Source organism: Vicugna pacos, chromosome 25 (genome assembly GCF_048564905.1).
Source record: "Vicugna pacos chromosome 25, VicPac4, whole genome shotgun sequence".
Classification (NCBI taxonomy): domain Eukaryota; kingdom Metazoa; phylum Chordata; class Mammalia; order Artiodactyla; family Camelidae; genus Vicugna; species Vicugna pacos.
Genome location: NC_133011.1, coordinates 36,078,160 through 36,104,487, shown reverse-complemented (window position 1 = coordinate 36,104,487; position 26,328 = coordinate 36,078,160). Strand labels below are relative to the sequence as shown.

At 46.9% G+C, this 26,328-nt stretch overlaps 1 protein-coding gene across 10 annotated transcripts in view; it reads left to right on the top strand.

The window, feature by feature from the left end:
• Positions 1 to 26,328, top strand: part of FAM135B (family with sequence similarity 135 member B) — a 228,955-nt gene that overhangs the window by 113,908 nt on the left and 88,719 nt on the right. For all 10 annotated transcript variants that reach the window (XR_012064254.1, XM_072949761.1, XM_006211158.4 and 7 more), the window contains one exon: positions 4,537 to 4,616. Coding sequence is in view for 9 of the 10 variants with exons in the window: in XM_072949761.1 (XP_072805862.1) it covers positions 4,537 to 4,616 (80 nt within the window). In the remaining variant the exon portion in view is untranslated. The remainder of the gene's footprint in view (positions 1 to 4,536; positions 4,617 to 26,328) is intronic.

Below are 26,328 nucleotides of genomic sequence, written 5' to 3'. Positions count from 1 at the left end.
CTGGTGGAGACTTTCTCACGTTGCATTCCTCTGTCCCTCTCTTCTCTGCCCCTCTCTTTCAGTTAGGAGAAGCCTGGTGACTACATTGGGCACCCCTGGGTAATCCAGAATCACCTCCTGATTTCACGGCCGGTTGATTAGCAACTGTAATTCCACCTGCTACCTGAATGCTTTTTCACAGGTTCTGAAGATTAGGGTGTAGATATCTTTGGAAGGGACAGTGTTCCACCTACCATGTTATGTAAAAGGCATAGTTCTGTGTTTCACTAACAGATGGGGGGCAATAAAGGATGACTGTTTTATTATTATTTCTTGAAAGGAGGCCTGTGCAGATCTAGACTATTCCAACGTGCCAGCACATTGTCTGAAGTTTTCCACTTCCTGGTCTCCGCTTCTCTGGTCCTTCTGGCTGGAACTCATTTGCCCATCTTCTCCTACCACTTGCTCACTCTCCAAGGATGTGAGCTGGCTCTTCCCTTCTTTATAGTGTCTTCCTTGAATCATCACAGCTGGAAGAAGGTGGCTCTAGGATGGTTAAAGGATATCTACTTATGGAAAAATAAGGTCATTGTAGGAGATGTGCTAACAGGATTTACTGAATATGAGACTTGGACAAATGCCTTCATCTCACGGGGTTAGTTTTCTCATCTTTAAGATGAACGTCGTGGTACGTTCATCAGAGATTTCCTGAAGGGACCGAACAGCATTGTGTGTGACGTGTGTGACTTGTTTATGAATTTATGACCTGGCAGAAACTTCATGTCAGACAAAAGAGAATTGCTAAAGGGGTTTAAACATTCTGTTTAATCAAGACAGAAGCCAAATGGGCCAACCTAATGGAAATATTTCTTTCAACATGTGCCTATAAAGCATCTGAAGTTGCAAGATGACTGGTTACTAGAAGTCAGGTTCAGTAACATCAAGTGCTTTTAAGGAGCACAAATTCAGACAGTGCTTTGAAGTTGGTTACACAAGAGTTACAATTTTTGCAACAAAACGCGACTCCTAGGAGATGTAGCAGGCAAAACCAAATTGCTGTTGTTTCTGGAGTTAGGACGCGGTTACCCCTTGCCAGCTTCGTTTGGCTAAGTACTGAGGTATCTCCAATGGCCCAGTGTCTTCTTTGCTTAACACTTGAGATACTACTTTCTTTACGGAGGCTTACTGGAGGAGCAACCGCAGTTGCATCTGCATCCATGGAAGTTCCTAGAAGTGGTCCTAGCACAGAGATGCTTACTAAATCTTGAGCGCAACTGTAACCACTCCAAGCACAATCTGATGGAAAACGGATGCGTAGCCTCTGGCAATGACCTTATTTTATGTTTGGAAAAGAAACCGTTAGACGATTACAACTGCTCGTGGTGGTGGTGGTGGTGGTGGTGGCGGGATTTGTGCCCGTTCCTGTGATGATGAAATTATTGAAATGCATCGGTCTTTTATTATAGAGATGCTGAAAGTGACATCTTGTATTTGTGTAAATCAGAGTTTGCCAGTTATTGGCCCATGGGGACTTAGCTTGCAAATATATTTTATCTTGTCAACACAGCGCTTTGTTGTTCACGCCGTGGCTGTGGTTGCTGCTGCTAATTGGTTTTGCTTTTGCTGTTGTCATTGTCATTGATTTATGAACCAACATATAAAAATGTAAAGATGTTTTATTAAAATTCCGAATTTCCATCTTCTCTTGAAAAACTGAACGATTGAGCGTTACGCAGCTAACATTTCTGCACAATGGTAATTAGCCACTGCGAATGGTGATTAGCTGTCTCCTGTAGACAGTGCAGGGAGCTTCCACTCTGCCTCAGTCTCCCTCACACAGATGGCAGTGCCTGTAGTTATTTGTTACAGTGTGTCTTCTGTGGAGTTCATGATGGTCGTGAGCTGTTGCTCCTAAGGGGACACACAGGGCTTTGTTCCTGGGAGCTTCCGGTCACAACATTTTCATCAACTTATCAATGCATAACCTTGTTTTAGGTGTGTTTCTGTTTAAAGGCATATATAATAAATGTATTTGGCTCATTAACGTCGCACTCATGGCTGGCAGCGGTATGGCTCAGACTGTGAGTCCACCTAACACACTATGTTCTGTGTAAGGCACATCACAGCCTTCCTGCTTTTAGAAGCACTCGGATAGCACTTTAGCTCTACACTCAGAGGCCGTTTTCAATATCAGTATCACCAACAAAAAGCAAAACAAATAGAAAAACAGAAAGTGGCAATGGGTCAAAGGCAAGGAGACACTTCTTTACAGTCTGAGAGCTGAGAAAAGACGTGTTGTCTTGTTCAGCTCAGATGAAAACCTGCACAAGGTGACTGGAACTTTTTGCCTTTCTGAGTGTGTTTCTGAATGACCACCAAGGAGCTGTAAGTATTGTATGTGAGGTTACAAATAAACTTCAGCAAGTAGGAAAATTTGCAAATATAGAATCTGCAAATAATGAGGATCCACTGCACGTGATTTGCAAATACTCTCTCTCTGCCAGTAGCTTATCTTTTAATCCTCTTTGTAGCACATTTTACAGAGCAAAAGTTTTAATTTTGAGGAAGCTGAATTTATCAGTTTTTTTATGGATCATGCTTTTGGTGTCAAATTTAAGAACTTCCTACTTAGCTCTAGACTGCAAAGCTTTCCTCTGTTTTTTTTTTTTCCCTAGAAGTTTTGTATTTTGCATTTAAGTCTATGATCCCCTTGGAGTGAATCTTTATATGAAGAGTGGAGATTTCAGTTGAATTTTTGTTTTGTTTTGTTTTGGCCTGCAGATGTCCGGTTGCTTCAAGCCTGCTTGTTGAAAAGGCTTTATAGAATTGCTTTTGAAACTTTGTCAAAGATCACTTGGGCATGTGTGTGCCCTTGTGCCTGCTGTGTGGGGATAGAAACCCAGGCTCCCCAAACGGTGTCCACTTAAACCAGGCTAGTGGGGCTCTCATTGCCATCTTCTCGTACTGAGAATCTAGCTCTCTATTCCAGACCTTCCCTCGCCAGGGTGGTGGGGGAAGGTGCCTGGTTACAGCTGGGCATTAGGGGACACCTAGGCTCCCACTGGCCTTTGCTAGTGTGGGTGGAGGCAAAGCCACCAGTGATTTCCGTGTTGCTCAACTAGGGAAGAACGACTGTCATCAAATTTTTCTGAGGTGGCTGCTTTCCTGGTCCTTTGTCTAGAGAAAGCAGAGTTTTGTTGTCTGTTTTTGTTTTTTTGTCTTCAGCCATTAGCACTTCTGGGTGGTTGGCCTCTCTCTGTGGTGTGTGAGGCAAAAAGAAATGCAGAAGACTCACCATCATGTCTTTCCTTGGAACTTGAGGTCCCTAGACGGCTTGCTTTTTTCTTCGCTGTTAAGAATCTTCTTTTGTGTGTTTTCTGTAGACTGTCTAGAGCCTTTAGTTGTACTTAGTGGAGGAATAGGGAAAAGTATGTGTGCTCCATCCTTCCTGGAAGCAGAAGGCATGACAGGCCCCTTCCTTCCTTCCTCCCTTCCTCCCTTCCTCCCTTCCTTCCTCCCTTCCTTCCTTCCTTCCTTCCTTCCTTTAATCCTCATTTTACAGATACAAAAATAAGTTCAGGGAAGTTGTGTGATGTTCTCAAAATCACACAGCTCCCACACGATGTCAGCCAGGCTACATGAACGCAGGGCCCGTGCTCTTCACTTGCATCTCCTTGGATCACCAGATACACATAAACACATCTACTCAGACACATTGTCTGTGTGCGTTCACAGTGCGACAGAGTCAACAGCGGAATAGCTCCCAGCTGCGAGCTCGGTGAGCCGTGAGAGACCGATGTGTTCCTGGTCTACTTTACTTCTGTCTCCCTTCTTTTTAATCACATTCTGTTAGGTCATGGGCTTGAAATCAGTGGAAGGGGAGAATGATCACGAGGCCAGGGATGCTCCCAAGTGCTTGCAGACAAGAGGGTCATGAATTGCAAGGCACAGAACCTCAAAAGGGGCTTCTGCGTGTGTGGCAAAAGGGGACAGAGGAGCGGGCTTCCTGATAGCATGAGAACGTGCTTGACGTTCTGAAATGACTGAGTCCGGACGTGGGGCAACATGATACAAAGAAGGGCCCATAAACACACTGGGAAGAGTGTTCGGCAGTAGCCACAGGATTAGCAACTCAGCCGCTGTGTTTCTAAAGGGAGACGTTTTGCTGCAGCATGATAGCAAGTCAGTTTACCTATGCACTGAAGCACCTGTTTTTCCTATAAAATGGATTTTTTTAACTAAAGATAAATCATACTCGTTAATGTACCTGTGCCTTAAGACCTGTTTTTCCCTTTTTTTTCACTCCATCGCTACCGACCTTTATGTATCTCTCATGATCTCGAATGAACTCAACTTCCTGTCTCCAGCTCGGCCCGTCTCACCCCGTTCTCCCTGTGCTGACAGCATGCATCTCTCTGCGATGCTGGGTGACCGTGTGTGCTGCCCAGACGCTTCCCTGGTTCCTTCCGACCTTTAGGGTTAAGTCTAGGCATTTTTAGAAGAAGCCGACAATAAGAAATCTGATACTCAGCAGCCTGTCCTCTGTTCTCTTCTTAGGTATTATCAGATCCGAGTGACCTTGAAGGTGTCCTCAAGGATCCCCCACAGACTGAGCGCCTCCATCGTTGGGCAGACAGGTGAGCAGGAGGAGGGTAGTGGGGCACCTGTACGCCAGGGCTTAGCAGAGTGCAAGGCAGAGAGAGGCACTCAGTAAATCATGGTTTATTGTTGAATGAGTGGACTTCGCAAATGGAGACCTACTGTGGTTTTGGCCATGTGCGTACGTTGTTGCAAGGGGAACCCAGCTGAAGGGAAAAAAGAACACTCTTCTAGGATCAGCTGGCATCTGAAGGTCAACCTGGCTATAGGGGCTTGGCTAACATCAAGTCAGGGAGGAAGAAGATGGGATATGTTTAGTTAATCAAGTATGAGATACTGAGAATGCTCTAGAAGGAGTCAAAACACTTGATGTCTTTGATAATTATTAGTGGAGTCATCTTGTGGGGACAAATTATTTAATTTGGCTTTTTTGGGTCACATTTATCTCAAAAACAGAAATAGAAAAATCGTGCTGTATCTAGAGAGGCAGAATTTAGTTGTGGGGAGGGCCTCCCTTTCTGAGAGTTCCAGGTTCAGATCCTACTCCTGGCGCTTCTCAGCCCTGGGGATTTAGAAAAGTCAGTTAACCAATTTGTTTTTCTGAGTTCTTCACTTATAAAGTAGGGCTGATAGGAAGTTTGTGTTAAGATCCGAATGACTTATGCGGGGAAATGACTGGAACGGTCCTGGCACATGGTCCACTCACCATAACCATTAGCAAGAGTAAGTGTTGCTATTATGCATTCAGTGGTTGTTCACTTGGCAGCATCTGCCCCATGCTTGCCCCAGGGACACAGCCCTGGGGAGGAGACGCTGCCTGCCTGCTCTGGAGGTGCCCGCAGTCTTCTGGGGGAGACAGAAGTGTCACAGTAATAAATACAGCAGAGGTGGAACCTGAGATGTGGTCTCAAAGGAGACTTGGAGGTGTGAGCAGACGTCGGCCCTGCGGGCAGAGGGAGGGAAGGCTACTCTGGGCAGAGGTGTCAGGTCCTGGTATCTCTGGGAGTGGACTGAGCCACGGTGTTTATGGGGTGATGAGGGAGCTGCTGAGGTGGGTGATCTGGACGGGGCCAAGGTGAGAAGAGAAACATCTATGGCCAGGTTTGGAGGCCACGTTGGGAGGGCTCGTTGAAGCCAGCAGATTGATTTCGTTTCAAGGCACAGCCAGAGAAATGACAGCAGTTGGGAGACACAAACCCTGTGCTGTTCAAACACAAGATGTTGCCTCGTACATCAAGGGGCAGAATTATCCGCTCTGGTCCTCTTTTTAGAGACATCCGTTCTCCGGTAGCTGTGTCACATGGAAATGCGTCTCAGTTACGGGGTGACTTAGACGTCACTTCTCTGAATGTGCAGTGCTTTCAAGGCAGGCGTTGTGTTTAGATTCTGTGGAATAAGTAGAAAGATCATCACTGCCCGGGCGACGTGCGGCCGTAACTTGTACCCTCTGGTGTTTTCTTTTTTCGGGGCTTTCTAAAAGGTGACTTAGGAAAGGTCTCTATGGAAAACTGGAGGTTCCTGCTTGTCTGAGTTAGTTCCATATCTCACAGGACAGACTGCGACAGACTCTGAGCTTGCAGCCGTCAGGAGCAATCCTCCCCTGGGCATTCTAGCCAGATCCCCGCCTTACGGAAGGGGCAGGTGTGTGAACTGGTGACCACATTACAGCCGTAACAGAGAGTCACAGCTGCTCAGAGAACTGGAGGCAGGGCACAGAGGGGACTATTTAAAACAAAAAACCAAGCAAAGCAGAAGGGAGCCTCTTCTCTGTGGATGTGGAATAGTGAGAGGTTCGGGCTAGCAGTCAGGATGACTCTGAAAGGCCACTGGGTCTAGGTCATCACCAAAAACAGAGAAGTATTAATTGGAGGTGATGCTCGAGCAATTCACTGAGGCCAGGACATCCCTGGGCTCTTCTGAAACTTTTCAGATTCCTCCTATGAGCCAAAGCCTTAAGCTTGAGAGGTAGAGGTGAATGATGGTCACTTAAAATATGATGGTTAAGGTATTCCAGAAAGAGAAACTGGACGTAAGGAATTTTTAAAAAACATGATGCTGCTTGCTTCAGAGGGCTGCCTGCATTTTCTGGGTCTCACAGTTGTGTTTTCTGTTTTCCTCTGAGTTCAGGGTTCCAGGTAATTGGCACGTTTGTGTCTGTGAATGAATGCTAACTATGCTCAGCCTTGGCTGTTTCTTTCCACCAAAATGACGCTTTGCAGTCTCTTCCTACCTGGAGACGTTAAAAAATATTATCTTCCCTTAGGGAGATGACCAATTAAGTCAGACATCGGAGAGGGCCGCCGTTCAAGCTTACTGAGGCTGTGCTAAGTGATTTGGTACAAAACAGCCATCTGCTAGTCACTGCTCATCAAAGCAGGAGACGGGATGGCACCTTGAATCATGGAAACGTGTGAAACTTGCCATGATTAGTTTTCTTAATGTTTTGAGAGGTAATTTCCATTTCCATTAAGTGGAAGCGTTTAAGAGTGTCACCATGTAGGGGGTGGGGAGAGACATTTATTCTTCAAATGAATCAAACAAATTTCTTTTTGAGTCCATTAAAGTGCACCTAAATATCAAATACGCCTGTTTGCATGGCGCATATCCAACAGGGAACACACTCCAGCCCCTAGGCTCCAAGTGCTCTCCTCGGGCTGGAGGAGAGCTCAGGCCTGTCAGGAAGGACCGGCCTGGGGGAGCCGAGACTGAGAGGATGCGCTCACCTCTGCCCCGCGCAGCAGTCAACTCAAAACACTGAAGCCAGGGCCCCGCACCTTTGACTCGCAAGTCTGCTCTGCCGGCTGGTCTGGTGACCCAGCTCCTCGAGTGGCCAGGCCAGCCTTGTGGCCTAGCCATTGTCCTTGAGATCAAATCTAAAGTGGGCTTGACCTCCAAAGCCCTCCTTTGGGAAGAGTCTTCAGCTGCTGGTCCCATGGTTTTGCGTCTCTGCCTCTGCTCCTGCTGTTCCTTCTGCTTTTAGTGCCTGTCCCCTCCTTCCTCACCCGTCCACCCCTCTAGTCCACGAGGCTGGCAGAAAGGATGTAGGCCTGTTCTCTAAGGGCAGTCCCCTGCCCCCGTCAGAATTCCTGATTCCTTGTCTCACTCCCTGCACACACGCAGCAGGTACCACCCCCCACCTGTGCCTCTCCTGCCCCTTTGCAGGTGCTCTCAGTGCCTGCACCCAGGACTGTGCTTCGGAGGACCCCCCCGCCAGGCCCCTGGAAGCACTCTCTCCTAGATTCGAACTTGCCTGGGAGTTGGAATCCCACAGCCCCTCACCCCCACCCCCTCCCCGAACCAGTGATTATTAGCGCAGGGATGTGGGCTGCCTGCTGTGTCTCAGGATGTGGCTCACATCCCGAGCCCCTGCAGGATCGGGCGGGCGCTCCCTTCTCGAGGACCTGTGTCAAAATGCGCCCAGGCCTGTCTTCCACCCGCCCGTTCCCTGCCCTGTGTCCCTACATCCCGTGTGGTCTCACTGAGCACATGGGAGCTGAGTCACCTGCCCACAGGCCCTCCTCTCTGGTCCACTCTCCATCATCTGTATCCAGAATCCACTAGAGGTAGGGTAGCAGCTCCTCATAATACAATAATAACAGGGTGTGAAGTTAGCCAGACCCGAGTTCACCTGGGTTCCCAGTGACCCCGTGCCCACGGCCTCTGTTTTCAGTCCCCTGTAGAAACGACCCTGGTGGGCTGTTTAGGAATCAGCTAAGGATCCGCATATGGGTACTGGCCGCATGCACACCCGCACCTCAGGCATGACCTCCTTGATCGCCCTCCTGCCACGTTTGTCAGGGGTAATGCTCTTATCTCCCTCACGTGTAATGCACTTTCTGCAGAGATACTGAAGCATCAAATCCCAGGTCCTAACTGGGCACAGTTGCTCAGAGCTTGATGGCTGACCCTACTCTCGTGGCTTAAAGGCTGGTGTGGGGAACAGAGGGACTGAGTGGCAATCAGGATGAGAGGACGAGGGCTCAGCAGGAGGGAGGCCTTGGGGGCTCCGGACCCAGGGAAGCCTCACTGGGAAGGCCCAAGTGCTGTCTTCTGAGTCTGTCTCCACTCCCCTGCCATCAGCACACCTGCGCTGGGGCTTCCCTCCACCCCGTGCAAGGCTCCTGGGCCCCCGCCCACTCCTCACTCCGGCTGCATCACCACCAGTCTGCACCTGTGTGGGGGCAGCCTGCACCTGGGGTACCGTGTTCCAGGCAAACACACCTGGAGAGAAAGGTGAGAGGGGAGTGTGGGGCCCTGAGGCATCCTCCAGAGAGGATGCATGAGCCGCAGAGCCCTTCCCTAGCTGATGGGAGAACCAGCTTTGTCTCTGGCACACTGCACACACAGGCTGAGAACCAGGCGGTGGGTCCCCCTCACCCTGGGTGACCTTGGACTTGTTCCTAACCCCCCTGTGCCTCATCTTCCTTCTCTGTAATATGGGCATCATCATCATCATCATCATCATCATCATCATCATCATCAAATATGTTGTTCATGGGCTTGTGAGAATTGAAAATGTGAATATACATCAGCACTTAGCCATCCTCAGCCTGAATAAATGCTGGATACGTTTAGTTTTATTACAGAAGCCAGAATCTGCAGCTGTGGGTGAAAGTCACATGGACGGAAATGTTAGTCCTGCTGGGTTTGGCTTATTCAGTACTTACTTCTCGAGTGTCTCCTGTGTGCCCAGCACTGTTTCTGGAGTGCTTGAGCCCCCACATGCCCCACTGCAAATGTTGTCTTCAGAGGCAGTGAGCTTCCCCATCGCTAGAGGTTCCAAGCAGAGGTTTCCACGTGGTATGAGACAGTGGCCGATGAAAAGAACTTTGTATGAGAGTATGGGTATATGCAGTCATTCTAATTTTTTTAAACTGAAGAGGCTTTATTATTATTATTTTGGTGGTTGTTGTTATTATTATTTTGGATAATATTAATCCTCAGTGTGGAAGCTGAGGATTACATTTCTACCTCAAAGTGCTGGTACCATGTTGCTTTATTCCCTTCTGGCCCCCTGTTGCCTGCTGGAGTACCTGGGGTGCAATCAGCATAACAGGTGTATTTATTGAATTAGTGAATGCAAGACCAGAGGGCAGAGCTTGGACCAAAGAATGAAAGGAAGAGGGAGGCTGAATTGCATGCCATTAAAAAAAAATAACGAGTTTTTGAATGCTCAGCAAAACAGGTTGCTTTTTGAGGGGAGGAAGCATTTCAGTGGGAAAGGAAGCTGTTTCGAGTTCTCAATAGTCATTAAACTCTTGTTAAAAAGAAAAAAAAATCCCTGATTATTATTTAGAAACAAAAAACCAAAGTATCCAAAAGAAGCAAGATAACATCTTCCTGATTTGGCTGCGTCATCACTGAGAGCCTGAGAATGCAGCCTGGTGTGTGGTATTTGGGGTACCCGTGGTGAAGGTGTCCGGGATGAGGTCCTTCTCAAACCTCAGCAGAGTTTCTCGCAATGTGGTCCAAGGACCTGTCCTCACAGGAGCCCCTAGGGACTTGCAAACAGTTCCTTAATTCTTCCTCCCCCGCCTCCTAAGTCAGACCCTTAAGAGTGAGACTAGGGGATACGTGGAGAAGAGACTGAAGAGGAAATTCACATGGGGACGCACGAGGTCCATTCCGCTCTGGGAGACCCTGGAATCCTGTGACTGCCGCTAGTAAGCTGACGCTAATGATGGGTAATTGGCTGATTTAGTCTTCTCCCCACAGTGACTTCCAGTTACAAGCAGAGATTCTGAAGTCTTAGCACCTTCACGTGAGAGACAGGTCCCTCCCGTACGACAGGAGGGTCTTTATGCCTCATCTGCTCACAGATGCATTTTTATCTGTGACAATGGCAAACAGTGTAATCATGCAGTGAAAACAAGTATTTCCTTCTGAGCTAGCTGAGGCTGATAGAAATAGTGACCACTGAACTGCAGAAAGCCTGCTTCTGTTTGGTCCAGACTCTCCTGGAGATGCATTCTGACTGGGGCATAAACTCTCTTTTCACTGTGAGGATGATAAAATCTGTTCTGTCCAGTGTCTCACATGTACAGTGAGGGAGTCTACACCTCCATTTACATATGGATTTTTTTTAATCCAAGGGAGCGCACAGTAGGAGGCACAGGTATCAGAACCCCTGGAACAGAGGGAGGAGGAACATTTTGAGGGTACAATTCCTGCTGTTTTACCAGGACAGAGGTCCTGCCCTCCGCATACTGGGTCCAAGAGCCATCTCAGAAACCCCCATCATGTCCCAAGCACTCTCATCCTTAGTGACCCCACCCGACTTCCTAGGAAATACATAAAAATGTATAATTTCCCATCCTGTGGAAATGGGGTTTTTGAAATGAATTAGTGCCAAATAACTCTTCATGCTTGAGAGTGGTGGTTTTCCTCATACTTAGGAAATGTTGCAAAGTGAAAAAAAGAAATTACCTATAAAGTCTTTGCAAGTGGAATGAAATTTCTCTGAAGACTAAATGTGATTGTGTCATATTATTTTGAGGAACTTCAAAAGAATAACATTATTAAACATTTATCAATTTTGACTTTGCAGTTTTATCTTCAAATTTGGATGCCATTTTTAAAAAAATGTTCATCATTTCTAGGCCCTTGGGCAACTTGTAGACCCCAGGCATCCTGCCAGTGGTGGCCACGGCCTTAAACAAGTCTCAGCTGATGGGACACACTGTACGCAGTGTGGAAAAAGGATGTCCTGTGTGTGAAGTAGAGCCCAGGACTACCCGACTGGTTGATATGCTGGTTCATTTGAATAATAAAAAGTGAAAATTTCAATTTCTCTGTTTTGTTTAAGAACCAACTTTGATCATGACCGTGGAATGAACTGGACTGCCTGCCAGAGACAGGATGGTTGGGGGCAGGGGCTACAAAGGCAGAGACAGCTGGACTCACATCTTGGCTCAGTCTTGTATGGGTCTTGTGCCTTTGGGACTTGATCTCACTGCACTTCAGGCCTCTTATCTGTAGGATAAGGATCAGCACACTTAAAGACTTAAATCGCATTTCCCACAACACGTTGTGAGCACCAATATTGGTTAATACTTGTATAGGATTGTAACAGAGACAAGACCTGTAGGGGCTTTAACCAGGTAAAAGGTGACTTTTCACTCACATTAAAGTCCAAGGTGAGCTGACCACATTGCATGGTGGTCCTATGTGGTCCCCATCAGGGACCCAAGTTGCTGCTGTCTTTCTATTCTTTCAGCTTCCACCTTCAAGGTCACCTTAGGGTCCAGGCTGACTTCTGAACCACAGGCCAGAGGGAGGAGGAAAAACGGAGTAAGAAGATACGCAACCTCTTCCTTTTGAAGGTCCTCCCGGGGGCTGCGTGCAGCTGTTCCGACATCTCATTTGTAGGATGTATTTATGTGGCCATGTCATATGACGTGTGGAAACAGGAACGCGGAGAACAGCAGCCTTTATTCTAGGATTGCCTCTTGGAAAGAAGAGCCTTTCCCTACTTCCCTTGGTGCTCCTGGGAGTAATCAAGATGGAGTCAGGGGACCTGTGAGATAATGCTCCTGAATATTAATTCCCATGGGAAAATTTCTTCTTCTTCAATGTTTTTTCAAGACGTCTGTTTAATTCAAGGGAAAAATGTGTTTTAGGCTAAAAAGTCTTTATCCTTGACTTTTACTAATCTTTCATTTTAGCAAACAGAGCAGGCAAAGATCAACCTCTCTTGCTGTCAAGAGTTCTTGGCTAAACTTTAATAATGTTGATTTCTTTTCACCAATATCTTCCATATCTATATATGGAAAGTAACTCTGGGTTAGTTTTTATTTAAGAGAAGGGCATCACATTTCCCTTTCAAATACATTTTAAAACAAAACAAAGAGAGAAATGCTAGGTAATGCTAGTAGACGTGCTTTGAGGGTACAGTGAAAGTCATGATAGTTTTATGTAAGGAACTGAAGTTGGGGAAACGGCAACATTAAATCTATTAATAGATATAAAGCTCCCAGCTCATGTTCCATTATACTTTTAGTCATTTTTATTTCCTAAAAGATCAGGAATCAAAGGCTCTCTTGCCTTTGCTGGAGTGCCTTTGATTCATTGTGCTGTAAATGTGTGCCCAATAAAAAAAAATTAGGAAAATATTACTTGAAGCTTCACTCAAAGCAAAATTCCCCAACAGGTGCAAAATGATTTGAATAAGATCCATTTTAAAGCAGAGTAGGGTTGCCCTGGAGAGCGGGGTTGCTGGGTCAGGCTTTCCCACAAATTGGCTTTCCACACACCTGTCAAATGACCCTTTCTTTCCAATGATAGCTCAACATAAGAGGATGGTTTTCGGTTAAAATTGCTCATGCAAGAAAATTAACAGAAAGTACCTGTCTTGACCTTTTCATATCTGTAGTGTTCTCGGACAGCTGCAGACACAGGATTCCCCGTTTTGTCTTGTGAGCTGATTGGGAAGAACCCAAGGAGAGGCTGTGAGGAACACATGATCTCTGAAGAGTATGGCTTTTACTCAGACTGTTCTTAAAGGAAAAGCATGAGAGTTTTCTTCCCCTTTATTCCATAGTTTTTTCCCTAATAATGCATCCACTTGAAGTAGGCAGTGATTTTTTAAATGCTTGACTTAGCTTGACCCAGTACACACATTTTCTCAGGGAAACTTGGAAATCTAGATGCCCAGAGCCATCCGGAAGTCAGGTTTTTCAGTCCATGTCCAATGCAGTGATCTCTCCACCATCCTCAGGACTCAATTCACTTGAGTCGCAATCACTGCCCAAGGCGAACCTGCATCACCTTCACACAGAAGCAGGGTCGTGTTTCTTACAGATAGTTTGGATTATGTTGGGCCCCTACTCAGCATCTTCTAATGATGATGATGACGATGATGACATAGAAGACTGACTGTGCACCAGGCACTGTTCTAAGTTCTTTGCATATATTGAATTTTCTCGCTTCTCACGTCTCTGTAGGGTAGGGGTTATTATTACCCTCACTTTATAGATGAAGATACTTGTGTGCACACCTGGGAAGAGGTGGGGTCAGGATCCCATCCAGGCAGCCTGGGTCTTAACTAAAACATCACATTGCTTCTTGTAGACCTTGAAACAAAATACAAAGTCCTTAGCAGGTCCTGGGTGGCACCTGCTATGACCTGTTCCTTGACCTTAAATGCATTTTTTTCCATCTCCCCTATCACTCTCCTCCTCCTTTTTTATTTTTTATTTTTATTTTTTCACTCTTCCTTGGATGCACCAAGCTTATTCCCAACTCAGAGCTTCTGAACTTGCGGCTCCCACCTCCTGGAAGTTGGCAGTTCCTCTCTTGCTCCTTCAGTGAATTCGGGTCAGGCCTCTGCTTAAATGTCACCTCCTCAGAGAAGCTTCTTGCCTAGTGTTTTAAAAATAGATTTCCTATTGTCACTCAATTTCTTATTCTACTTCCTTCTTCTGTAGACAACTACTTTTATTACATACTTATTTATTGTCTGTGTCTCCTCTAAAATTTAGGAATAATGCGAGTACCAGTAAATCATCACTGCATGTTTTCTGTGTGCCAGGAAAGAGACTATTTCAAATATTTTAGGTTTTTACGTGTATGAATGTACTTCATTGTCACACCTTCCCTAAGTGATAAGTTACATGAAAAGGTCCCTTTTTGTAGGAGAGGACATTTGGGCATGGAAAGTTCACAGACTTGCTCAAGGCCCCCAGGTAGTGATCATGGAGCCAGGATTCTAACCCAGTGCGTGTGGCTCCTGGGTCTGGCCGGCCTGGTGTGTTCCCTCCTCCACCCGCGGTGCTGAGCACAGAACTTGCGGTGAGCATGACTGGAAGGAATAAATCAGCTATGTTAATAAACGGTCCTGCTGCCCAGTTGGTCCAGCAAGATGGACCAGAACTGCTCCTTGAACGCCATCCACATCCCTAAAAACTTCCAGCCGTAACAGTTGGGACGTTCTCCTCCTCCTAAGGTCTTTCGGGTCCCTTCCATGCCCAGGGACGTCGCTCTGGTTCAGGCTCACAGTCTCTCTTCCTGGGCTCAGCCTCTCACCCGGCCCCCTTCCCTTCAAGCCTCCGCCCTCCTCAGTCCCCCCCACTGCTGTTGTCAGAGTCTTGGCAAAGTCTGACCCTCGGGGGCTGCCCAGCCAGGGTTCTGTGGATGTGCTCTTAGGGTCCTGCCTGTGTCTTTCCAATTTTACTGTTTAAGTATTTTTAATCTCTTCAAAAAGGTGCAATGAAGGAAATGTTTATGTTGTTATTTTCATGAATGTTTACACATGGAAGGTCTACAGACGAGCACAAGACAACTCCTGCAGTCTGTCTGGGTTCCCGTCCTCGCGCCACCTCTCTGAAGCAGTGAGGCAGGTGCCCGGTGCCTCGGCTCCCACAGGCGCAGAGCCTCTCTCCCAGGGTCGCCTTGACAACTTGGTTATAGTAATGAAATGTCAGTTGCTCTCTTCCTCCTCACCCCCTATCTGTCCTTATTTCAACTGTCTGCCATTGTGGGACTGACGTAGCAGGTCCAGCCACCTTTAACCCGCCGCGCACAGATCTGATCACGTGACACCGTACACACAGGCACCCCCTCTGCAGCACCCACGTGCGGGGTCCGGATGCAGGTCCGGCTGCCCCACCGCTCAGCACAGAGTCGTGCAATGACACGAGAGCCGATGGCGTGCCGGGTCATCGTGGTCTGGTTACCTGTGATTTCAGCACTCACTCCCGGCTCCCCGTGCTTCACATTTCACTTCAGTATGCATGAGGAGGAGCATTTGTTAGATATAATTAGAGATGGAGCTTAGAAACTAAACTCGATCCTGAGCTTTACTTATTGGGTCAGTTTTAGAATTCTTGAATAGTATCAAGGCAAATAGTGATCATGGGGGGATTAAAATGAAACAGAACCAAAACAGCGTGGGATGGGGACAGGAGTAATCAAGTGTTTGTCACGCAAATGCAAACAATGGTTCCTGGAAATGCTCAATGTATTGAGTCTTAAGCAATCAGGGAGAAAAAAAAAGTGTATCTATGGCTTTGTGGCTCCTGATTTCAACCTTGCATGTGAATCCTGGCCTCATGGTTTCATGGGTTTTCTTTAGCAAACGTTACACACTTGAAATACACAAGCTACATTACACTAATAAAATCACGCTTGCATGTTTTACTCATTAGCTTTGCATATAGGATTGAGTTGAGGGGATTGGGGCAGGGGGAGATGGGTCGCCACTGCCTTAAAATGATTCAGTGTGACAAGATGCACACATGGCCCAGCCACATGGAGGTCACAGCTGGTTCCAGGGAAGATCTGAGCTCAGGTTCATCTGTGCAGAATCAGCAGCAAATACCCAGAGATGAAAGCCAGCGCTGGGCAGAGGTTTACACGTGGAGGTTCTGTGCGTTTTGAAGAGAAGGCAGCCAAGGACTGCTGGGGCCATGTGGACATCTGGGGTGAGCGGATGAAAAGCATCCTGAAGATGCCTGAGGAGGAACAGCCGGAGAACTGAGAGAACAAGCAAGGACGAGGGCAGGATTGAATCTGAGAGAGCACGTCCCAGGCCACAGTGCCGAACGTTACAGAGAAGTTTCTGATATGGAGTAGAAAGCATCCCGTCGCCGAACATGTCTAAGCTTTCTCTTCAAGGCATTTGACATAAAACTCTTCAAGTTTCCCCTGACACATGCCCTGGCTCAGCCTGGATGACTTCTTGTTTCCCTCAGGAAGTGGCTACCTTTGTTTGTCCTGTGATACCTACCAGATACGCTCAACCTGCTCCTTTTTTCTCGTTTATGCCCTAGTATTGCCAGATCAGAACTGTCTCTAGCTCAGCTTCTTCCTCCTACTTACACAAAACTTTTCATCTTTTCACTTAAGAATCACCTTGCTTCTTATAATCTTCCCACAATATTTTATCCGAACATTCCTTATGATTCCTGCTGCTTCTTACCGTGTGCATTAGTATCGCCACTAACACGCAGGCACCTAGAAGGTGGGACATTTACGTACCTCCTTTGTCTTCCCTCCCCTTTGCCTCCTTGCTCCTACTCCTGCTTCAGTACTTTCCTGAAGTCGATTTCCCCCAGGAAGTGTCCCCCAGCTTGGCCACGTGCTGGTGCCTTTGTGCCTTTTTGCAGTCATCGCTGCGTGCGTGTATTTACGGAAAAGCCACCTGACCCCTCCCTTGGTCCCTGCACCTGGAAGGAAGGGACTGGGCTGTTATGACTCCTCTCCATCCTTAGCATAGATGACCCAGTACCCAGTGCCTGGTAGCCATCAGGGTCAGCACCCATGTTCTGTAGATAAGGAGACATTGTCTCTTTGAAAATTGTAGACACAAAGAATCAATGTCAAAACCCCCGTGGGAACCTGCGTGCCAGGTTCCTAGACCAGGGCCCTTCCTCTCGGACGAGACAGTTCCCACCCTAGGGGCGCAGTCTGAGAAGCCCACCCCCTGGGACCTTCGCTGCTTTTGGTGTCAGCCTTCCTTGGGCTTGTGCATTTGAGGAGTCTGGGCACAGGATTTCTAACCAAAGGGATGAACCAGCCATGGTAGGATTTTGGAATCGAATCAGGAGTTGTGAAGAACTATTAGGATCTGAAATCTCCTTTCTGGTAGTTAATTTTCATTGAGAAAAGACTCTCAATATCATTGCCTTGAAGTCATTGAAATAGGAACAAGAAAAAGGAGATTTAAATGCAAAATACATCACAGTTTTAGGACCAAAAGGGACTTGAAAGATTAACTGGAAACCTTGCAGACCCAGAGCCATTAAACGAATGGACCGAGGTCACTAGTCCATGGAAAAGTGGCTATTACAATTCAGGAACTTGAAACTTAATGAACATTTTTACCTTACATAATTGTTTTTGTTCCATTCTGAGAAAGGCCTTCCGTATGCAGTTTAAATAGTGGGAAATCCATTTAAAATTCCTGAGGTTTAATTTCCCTGGGGGAAGAAGAGGCCTCGTTTTTTTTTTTGTTGTTCAGCTAAATGGATCAAACAGCAGGAAGTTCCCAGCCTCGCACACGGCACTCTCGAGGAAGCTGACTTTCTGGATTCGGATTTTTCTACCAACATTAACCCAGTTCTCCTTCAGACGTGTGTGTCTTTCATGTGTTCAGCTCTGTGGCATATTGATTTCCAACTCCAGGCCTGGCTCTGATTGGCTGAGGGCAATCAACATATCCCTAGGTCCTGGGCCAAGACCTCAGAGGGACCTCAGAAGGAGGCACCAGTCCTCACTCTCTAGTCTCCTGGTTACTGGGATGTTAGGATGAGAGTTCTGAAACTGCTGTATCCATGGTCCTGTCGTGTGAAGAACAGTCAAAGGCAGCTGGAGAAAGGGAGAGAGAGAGGGCCTCAAGTTTCGGGTTCCATCCCCCTGCCAGTGAATCAAGTCACACCTGAAGCTGGAGCTACTGCTGGGTTAGGAAGTGTCCTTTCTTGTTGGAGACAGTTTGAACTTTCTGGCCCTTGGAACAGCTTTCCCATGAATACAGATGTTTGATAAATAAGAATTCCCTTAACTTCCTCTTAATTTTAAAGCCAACCTCTTTGAAGACTAGAATAGATAGTCTGATGGTTCAGAGTACACCTTACTTTAAAAACGAGTGATTTAGCAATCCTACTCCTGGGCGTATATCTGGGGAAAACTCTCTAATTCGAATAGACACATGCACCTCAATATTCATAGCAGCACTATTTACAATAGCCAAGATGTGGAAGCAACCTAAATGTGTACTGACAGATGACTGGATAAAGAAGTTGTGGTATATTTATACAATGGAATACTACTCAGCCATAAGAAAGAGTGCAATAATGCCATTTGCAGCAACATGGATGGACCTGGAGATTGTCCTTCTAAGTGAAGTAAGCCAGAAAGAGAAAGAAAAATACCATATGATATCATGTATACATGGAATATTAAAAGACACAAATGAACTTATCTACAGAATGGAAACAGACTCACAGACATAGAGAACAAAATTATGTTACCAGTGGGGAAAACAGTGGGAAGAGATAAAATGGGAGTTCGAGATTTGCAGACACTAACTACTATATGTAAAATAGATAAACAGCAAGTTTATACTGTATAGCACAGGGAACTATATTTAATACCTTATAATGGCCTATAATGAAAAAATAATGCATATATATGAATCACTATGCTGTACACCAGAAATTAACACAACATTGTAAATCAACTATGCTTCAATTAAAAAAAATAACATGAATGGAAGAAAAAAGCCATGCATTTAATGGATGAATGAACAACCCTGGTTTGCTTCCCCCAGACTGCACGAGGGCTGCTGACAGGAGGGAGAGTAACAGAGGAGGCAGCACTGAGTGGCCATCTCAGTAATTTTCTGCATAGGTGACACAGCTCTGTCATTCCAAAGATTTCACCCTTTTATGAGTGGGAGTACATCAGAGATCTATGACTAAAGCCACTTTGAGCATATGACAAATTAGGCCACAGACATTTCTGACCACCATCCAAAGGCAAGACCCCACCTGTCCCAAAGAAACCATGGCTAACTTGTTGGTGTATATTCTCTGCCTTTCTGCTAATGGGTTGCACCCCCAGGGTCCCACGTCAGCACCTCTGCACCACCTCCCTGCTGGCTCAGCCTGCGCTCGGTCTCCGTCTTGTAACCAGACTTATTTCTCTTCCATACTTTCCCTGTTGAGGTCTTCTTGTCACACCACGTGGTCCCATTTGACTGGCCTTAAAGTGGCACCAGGTCAACGCTCATCCCTACGGAACTTACACCCGGTCCATAAATAATGTCTCCTTTGCCTCAACAAATTCTGAATGTCTAAGAGCTTATCCCAGTGCGTTAGCCTCTGTCCTGCTGCAGGGGATGGCCTTGACTTACTGAGGAGGGAAACACGCACTGGTCCTCTGGTCCCCAGCCAGGAGGGTCTGTATCAGGCTGTTTGGGGAGGCGCTCCGTGCTGGGCTGAGAGGAAGCAACACCGCTTTTCTCTCCTCCACTGGAGGTGATGTAAATAGAGACGGACTTCATAGCAACAGCTTTCTCGAAACATCCGTGCATATGGCCTCTCCAGCTCCTTTCTTCCTTCTGCACCTGATGCCACGGGACTCCTCTAACCTAACGGAGAAGCTCAGAGCCGTGGTTCTCACCCACTCCCCATGTGGGCTCTGCTTGTAAGTCTAGCTTTTCACACTGGTTTGCAGGATCTGTTGTGGCCTTTGTCAAACTTCAACTTTAATGACCTGTCAGATGCCTGTTTTCATCTTTGCAAGCTCACGCGATCCTCCATCCAAGTCGTGTGCCGTACTTCCTTCAGTATCTATTCTTGTAGCATTTATGACACTGTAAGTGAGTGTTTCCCCTGAGTCCAGTGTAAGTCCTGTGAGGATGGAAACTCTTCCTCACGGCCACAGCTCGGGCACTGCGGTCACACCTTTGTCGCTCAGTGCCGATGTGCTGAGTCAGTGGGTGGATGGGTGGATGGGTGGATGAAAGGATGAGGAGATGAATGGTGAGAATTGCACGTCACTCCCAGACCTCACTGAAAGACACTTCCCTCTCACCTAAATCCTCTTTGAAAGCCTCGCCTGAGCCCACGTTCTCCAGGATTGATGGCTTTGGTTTAGAGCCGTTCTGGTCGATATTGTTAAAGTTTAAAGCACGATAAGAGTCAAGTCTCCTGAAAATGAACGTTCTTGTTTATCTTCATTGAAGTAAATGTACTTTGCCTCAACTTTCTGAAATAGGTGCCAATGAATGACCTGCATTTTCATGGACTGGTAGCAGTGGCACTAATAAATCTCTGTTGATTTTACAACAGAATAGACCAGGCACGGTGTTAGGTATTTTGTAAATCCTATTTTATAAATCCTCATAACGATCTTTGGAGAAAAGTACCTCTATTTCCATCTCAAAGGAGTGAACAATCTCAGAGAGTTTATACATCAGCAGCGTCAAGAGGTTGGGTGTTTTTGAATCATGGTCACAGTCTGATTATTGTTCCATCAAGTGGGTCATGTGACTTCTCTGTACTTTTATGATTTTTTTTGGGTCCTGATCAAATGAGAACGAAATGATTTCTTTAAAAAATATTAAAAAATCAATAGGTTAAAGTCTTGATATATATTTCTTCAAACCAAAAAATGTATATTTTTCAATTTCACATTCACCAAAGATCTATCAAGCAGATACCTGAGCAAAAAAGAACCCATCTTTCACAGAAGACATAGTCTAACGTAGGGGATGACTCCCATCAACCAGCTTCTTTCACACCAACTAATGTCACAACACCCAGAGAGATGCATGGTGTCACGACAGCCTGTGACCACGGGCTCGATGGTGTTAGGGAGATGCGAGAACATTTTCTGGGGAAAGGGGTGGATGAGCAGAAGTCAGCGTGGTCTACAGGGAAGGGGAGCACCACTCCAGGCAGAAGGAATACCTAGGGCAAAGGTGATGTGGTGACTCGGGGGGACGGCAGGCCCCTGTGGTTGTAAAACAGTAAACGAGGGAGCCCCGAGCAAGACGAAGATGAAAAGGGGCAAACTGGCTTCAAGGACTCTAGCAGGAGGAAAAAAAGGGATTTTTTCCTTTATCTTAAGAGGCATGGAAAGATACCGAAGGATTTTGAGCAGGGAAGCAGACTGATCCTATTTGCATATTGAAGACTCTCCTTTGGCAAGATTGTGGAGAGACAGAACCAGAGGCAGGTGGAGCAGAAGGAAGGCCATGGAGGTGCCCAGAGGAGAGGCCAGGCAAGCTGGGGCAGGTGCGTCAGTGGCTGAGATGGAGAGAAATGAGCACTGGGTGAGGGACCACACTCGGAAGGCAAGGGAGAAGGAGACGCTCAGATTTCTGGTTTACACGATAGGCTGGAACATAGAACCATTTACTAAAATAAGGAATGCTGGGAAAGAAACCAGAATCTTCGCTTTTCTCTCTCTCTCTCTAGTGGTGCTGTGGAGAATTTGGTTTTCAACATGTAAAGTAGGTGGTGTCTCTGAAAATCCCAACAGAAGATCTCAGGTAGGCAGCTGAACGTAGAGGTCTTGAACCTAGAGGAAAAGTCTGGGTAAGACACGTACATTTCATTGACTGGCTCTTGTGCCGTCTTCTGTTTCATGGCAGAACTTGGGGAATGCATGAAACAGGCAACTTCATTGCTCTCCTAGGGCTCACCTTCTGGGTGGAATAGAAGACAGACAATATGTCTCCAATAGTAATAGACACTACGAAGTCAGACGAACCTCCGTCAGGGAGATGGGGGGTGACACTGGGGCAGGGGGGTGCAGGCCTGCTAACTGTCAGAGAGGTGCCCCTGAGGAGGAGGCAGACAGAATCTACCAGAGCGTCAAGAGGAAAGGAGTGGAGCTTGACTTCACAGAGGCTGAGGGAAGAGGATGTTTCAAGGAGGAAGGATTGGCCAGCGTGGCGGAATGCTTCTGAGGATTCAAGCACAGTGTGCCCTAAAAGTTTCCTAGAAATCTTAGTGACATGTAGAGCACTAATCACCTTGATAGGAGCTCTTTGGGTGGTCATAAGGGGCCAGAAACCAGATTTTGGGGGGTCGAAGAGTGAATAAAATGATGAGAAGTGGCGATAGCCAGTAGGGACATTCTTTGAGTGAGTGTCACCGCTAAGGCAAGGAGGGAGAGAGTGGTGCCCAGAAAGGTGAGACTTTTGGCTTTGGTGTGTATTGTATTTTAATGAGAGCAAGTGGGCTTCACTAGGGGAAGATCTAGTTTAGGAGAAGTTAAAGATGTAAAATAAGGAAGCAAAAATAATTGAAACTCTCCAGTCGTGAAAAGTTTACTTTTTCTCGGGTCCAGCGCCCAGTCCTCTGGCTGCTGAGATGAGTTACAGCTTGAGCGAACCCCAGGGACCACATACAGACATGTACCTAAATAGCCAGCAGATGCTGTGTGCTCATGAGGGATGTAGTGCCCAGCACTGAGAGGGGCTGATTCTGCCGGGATGTCCAGGAGGACATCATCAGCTGTGCCCCCTCCCTGAGCCCAGTGACACCGGCTGGGGGATAGCGGCCATGGTTCACATCAGCAAATTTGCACAATCACCTCTGCACCAAGGTGGAGGCATGAAGGAAAATGAGCCTGAGAAAACAGGCCATCTGGTGATTGAATCTAAAGCTGCAATAATTGATTCTGAGGACGTAGGTCTGGGCGTGCATTGATTTTGGAGCCAACTGGCTAAGCCTTGGCCAACACCCAGGCAGGCGCTGCTGTGACTTTCAGATGCTCTTTATAGAATTTGCTCAGACACAAAGGCATTGAAACATCCTTGGAAACAGTCCTTCAGTGCCCTGGTGAGCATCAAGGAGGGGCCTGGACTTGGAGGTAGGATTCTGGATTCCACTGCGTGTTCTGCCCTTGGGCTGGATTCTTCATCTTCTTGAGACTCCCAGTTCCTATCTGTGAAATGGTTTTGTAGGACTACATGCTTTTCTTTTGGCTATTAGTCCCCATATTGATGTGTGGATTCTCAGACTTAGGATAGAGGCTCAGATGAAAAAAGAAAAGCTGCCTTCCTTAATGAGGACTCAGTCTTCCTTTGGGGATAGCCAGGCTAACACCCCACCTCGTACTTTGCCAAACTCCTGTTAAACATCTAGTTTATTGAGAGCACTTACCTAGGTCCCAGGGAAGAGACCATCCTGTTGTCTAAGGCTTCAGGTAGCTTACAAAACCATGAGAGGGGGCACGTGGGTGGGGATACAGTGATTCCAAGATAAATAAACAGAAGATGGACTATACACAACACAGGTGTGAGCACGGAAGGATGAGGTGAGAGCAGGTACGTGTTTTTAATAAAAGTAATGACACCCGTCATAGTCTTGTCTAACTTCCACAATGACCTTTAGAGGAAGAGGCTCTCATGATTAGTTTAATATGAAGACTATTAGGCCCAAAAAACATAAGTAATTTGCAAGGGGGTGTATATCGAGAAAAAACAAAAACACTAATTTGAAGAGATACATACACCGCAATGTTCACAGCAGCAGTATTTACAATAGCCAAGACATGGAAGCAACCCGAATGTCCATCAACAGGCAAATGGATAAAGAAGATGTGATCTGTATAGATGCATATATATAGATGTGTGTACACAAACACACACACACACACACATACACACACACACAATGGAATACTACTTAGCCACCAAAAAGAATGAAATTCTGCCATTTGCAGTAATATGCCTGGACCTAGAGATTATGTAAAATTAGACAGAGAAGGACAAATACTGTATGATATCACTTACGTATGTAATCTAAACAATAATACAAAGAAAGGCATATAGCAAAACAGAAACAGGCTCACAGGCGCAGAGACTTAGTGCTTACCGGAGGGGAGGGGCAGGGGAGGGGCAGGGGAGGAGTCTGGGATTAGTGGAGACCGACTACTGTATATAAAATAGATGAGAAACAAGCATCGCTCGAGGACTTACACCCACTATCTTGTGCTAAGTAACCTAGAATGGAGTCTGTACTGTATATTATATTTCAGTACAATTTGTTTTTGAAAGAATAAGTGAAAAAAATATTAAAAAAATCATAAATGAATGGAAAGCCTGAACTCAAATGCAGATGTGGTTTCAGGGCCTGGGCTGCTTGTAATAACGTAGTAACTACACTAAAAGGGAACATCTCCAGGAAGCGGTGACATTTGTGAGGAGACACAGGATTCTGAGATAAGGATGAGGCTATCGATTCATTAAAAAATATTAATCGTGTGCCTTTGATGCCAGAGTCCTGCTAGAAGCCAGGAAGGCACTGCTGAGGGATGTACTCTGCAGGCTCGGAGGCCGGTCGCACAGAACTGTAACTCTGTGTGGCAAGTGTTCTAAGTAAGTTGGTGCAAACTGCTCTGGGAACAGGCTGGAGCAGTCACCTCTGCCTGGGGCACTGGGACAATGTCTGAAGAAGGGACCGAGCCAGGGGGGTCTTGATGAATGAGAAGAAGAAAGCTTAGTGGGGAAAATGTCATAGGGAAAAGAATATTCAAAACTATTTATAGATTACTGACTTTAAGCAAGCTTTATGCTAGGACCTCTGAAATGAGCAATACATAACCAGGTCCAATCAGAAACAGACTTGTATTCAGCGTGGTAAAAGTTGCTGTCAATCTATACCCACTTCCAAATAATTAAGAAAGTAATTAGAAGGCTGAACTATAGTGTTCGTCTTAGTGAACCACAGGCATTTGTTTCCAGGATCTAATACTGACATGACAATACTGCGATTAAAGATGATGGCTCCATTTTACAGGAAGCAAAGGGACATCATGTCGTTGTCATGGGGAAAAATCGAGACACTAACCCAAGCCTCTTAGCACCACCCTGCGTCCCAGAGGCCTAAACCATCCTCTGACACTCCTCCCGCCATCCTGCATATTTCTATAATTGACTGAACTCGGTCATAAGTACCAGATTCAAAAGGTGAAACGGTGGAGGAAATGGTAATGTTTATTCGCGGGAAGAGAATGATTAACAGGCCTTCTTCAAGAGCAGGGACTGTCTTGTGTCTCTGGTGCCTGGAATCCTATATTTTTGATGGATGGGGTGTTAGTGTGTTGAGGGGGTACAGCCAAAGATGGCTGTGTCCTGGAGGAGAGGGTTGAGGAGTAAACGTGTAGGATCCAGACGAGGACCTTCTCTCCAAGCTGGGATGGTCAGAGACAGCTTGCTGAAAGGGCGAGTGTTTGAAGTAGGCCAGGAAGATGGGAAGTGCTCAGATCCCACCTCAGTCCCTGAGGCTTCCGCTCCTGCAAGTGTCAGCACCACAGTAGTGGGTGATGGGTGGTTACCATCCACGCCAGCTGTGCCAGATCTGGTCCAGTTTGTAGGCTGGAGCCGCGGAGTTCGGATCAACAAGTATCCCAGAGTTCAGTCAGGGTGTGCGGGAGACACCCTCTGTACTGCGTTTGTTGTGTGTGAAGTTGAAGGTCAGTTGCTAGGTTCAGCCAGTGCCAGGTCTGAGTCAGGCTGACCCATCGCAGTCCAGGACTCTAAGGTATGCTGAGCAACTTAGAGAGCCTGGGGGTATCTCGTGGTGGAGGTGGTTTGAGTTGGAGGGAGGAGAGCTGGCCCTGGGATGATTCCCAAGTCTGTGCACAGACGGCCTGTGTGTCTGTGGCACTTGGAGCAGATGTACGGCAGGAGGAAAAGGAGCTGGTGGAGGGAGGGGGAGATACACCTGCAAGGCCACCCATGCCCTGGGGGACAGGCTCGCAGCTTCCTCTGGGCTGACGCTGGAGTTTAGAGGGAGAATGAGTGAGGCGAAAACATGGGAATCTGGAGACAGCTCTCACTGCAGGGACGGGTCTCAGCAGGGAGGCTGGGCTGACCCGCGCATGGCAGGGACATGCCGTGTTCATTTTAACCAGGGGCGATGTTCAGCCAGTGCATCTGGCATGAACACTTGTCACATTTGCCACTGCACTCACATCTCTAAGCCGCCCCTCCACTGGCCAGCTAGCCTGGCCCCTCTCCCAGACCTTCACATTCCCTCTGGTCCATGAATAAAGGATATGTGCCTGCAGGACACAGCACATCACTGTGCCTGCGTGCATTCTGATTGGTTGGTACCTGTGCTAACCATGTGGAATATCCCGCCCCCTCTCCTGACTCCAGGCCCGGCCTAAATGCATGGCCTAATGGATGGAGGGAGCGGTCCTGATAGATGAAAGGTGAGGCATGGGAGGAGAGACCAGGTGAGAATGCCCCTAACTGGGGCGAGCACCGCTCGTTCATGGCTTGGGGAG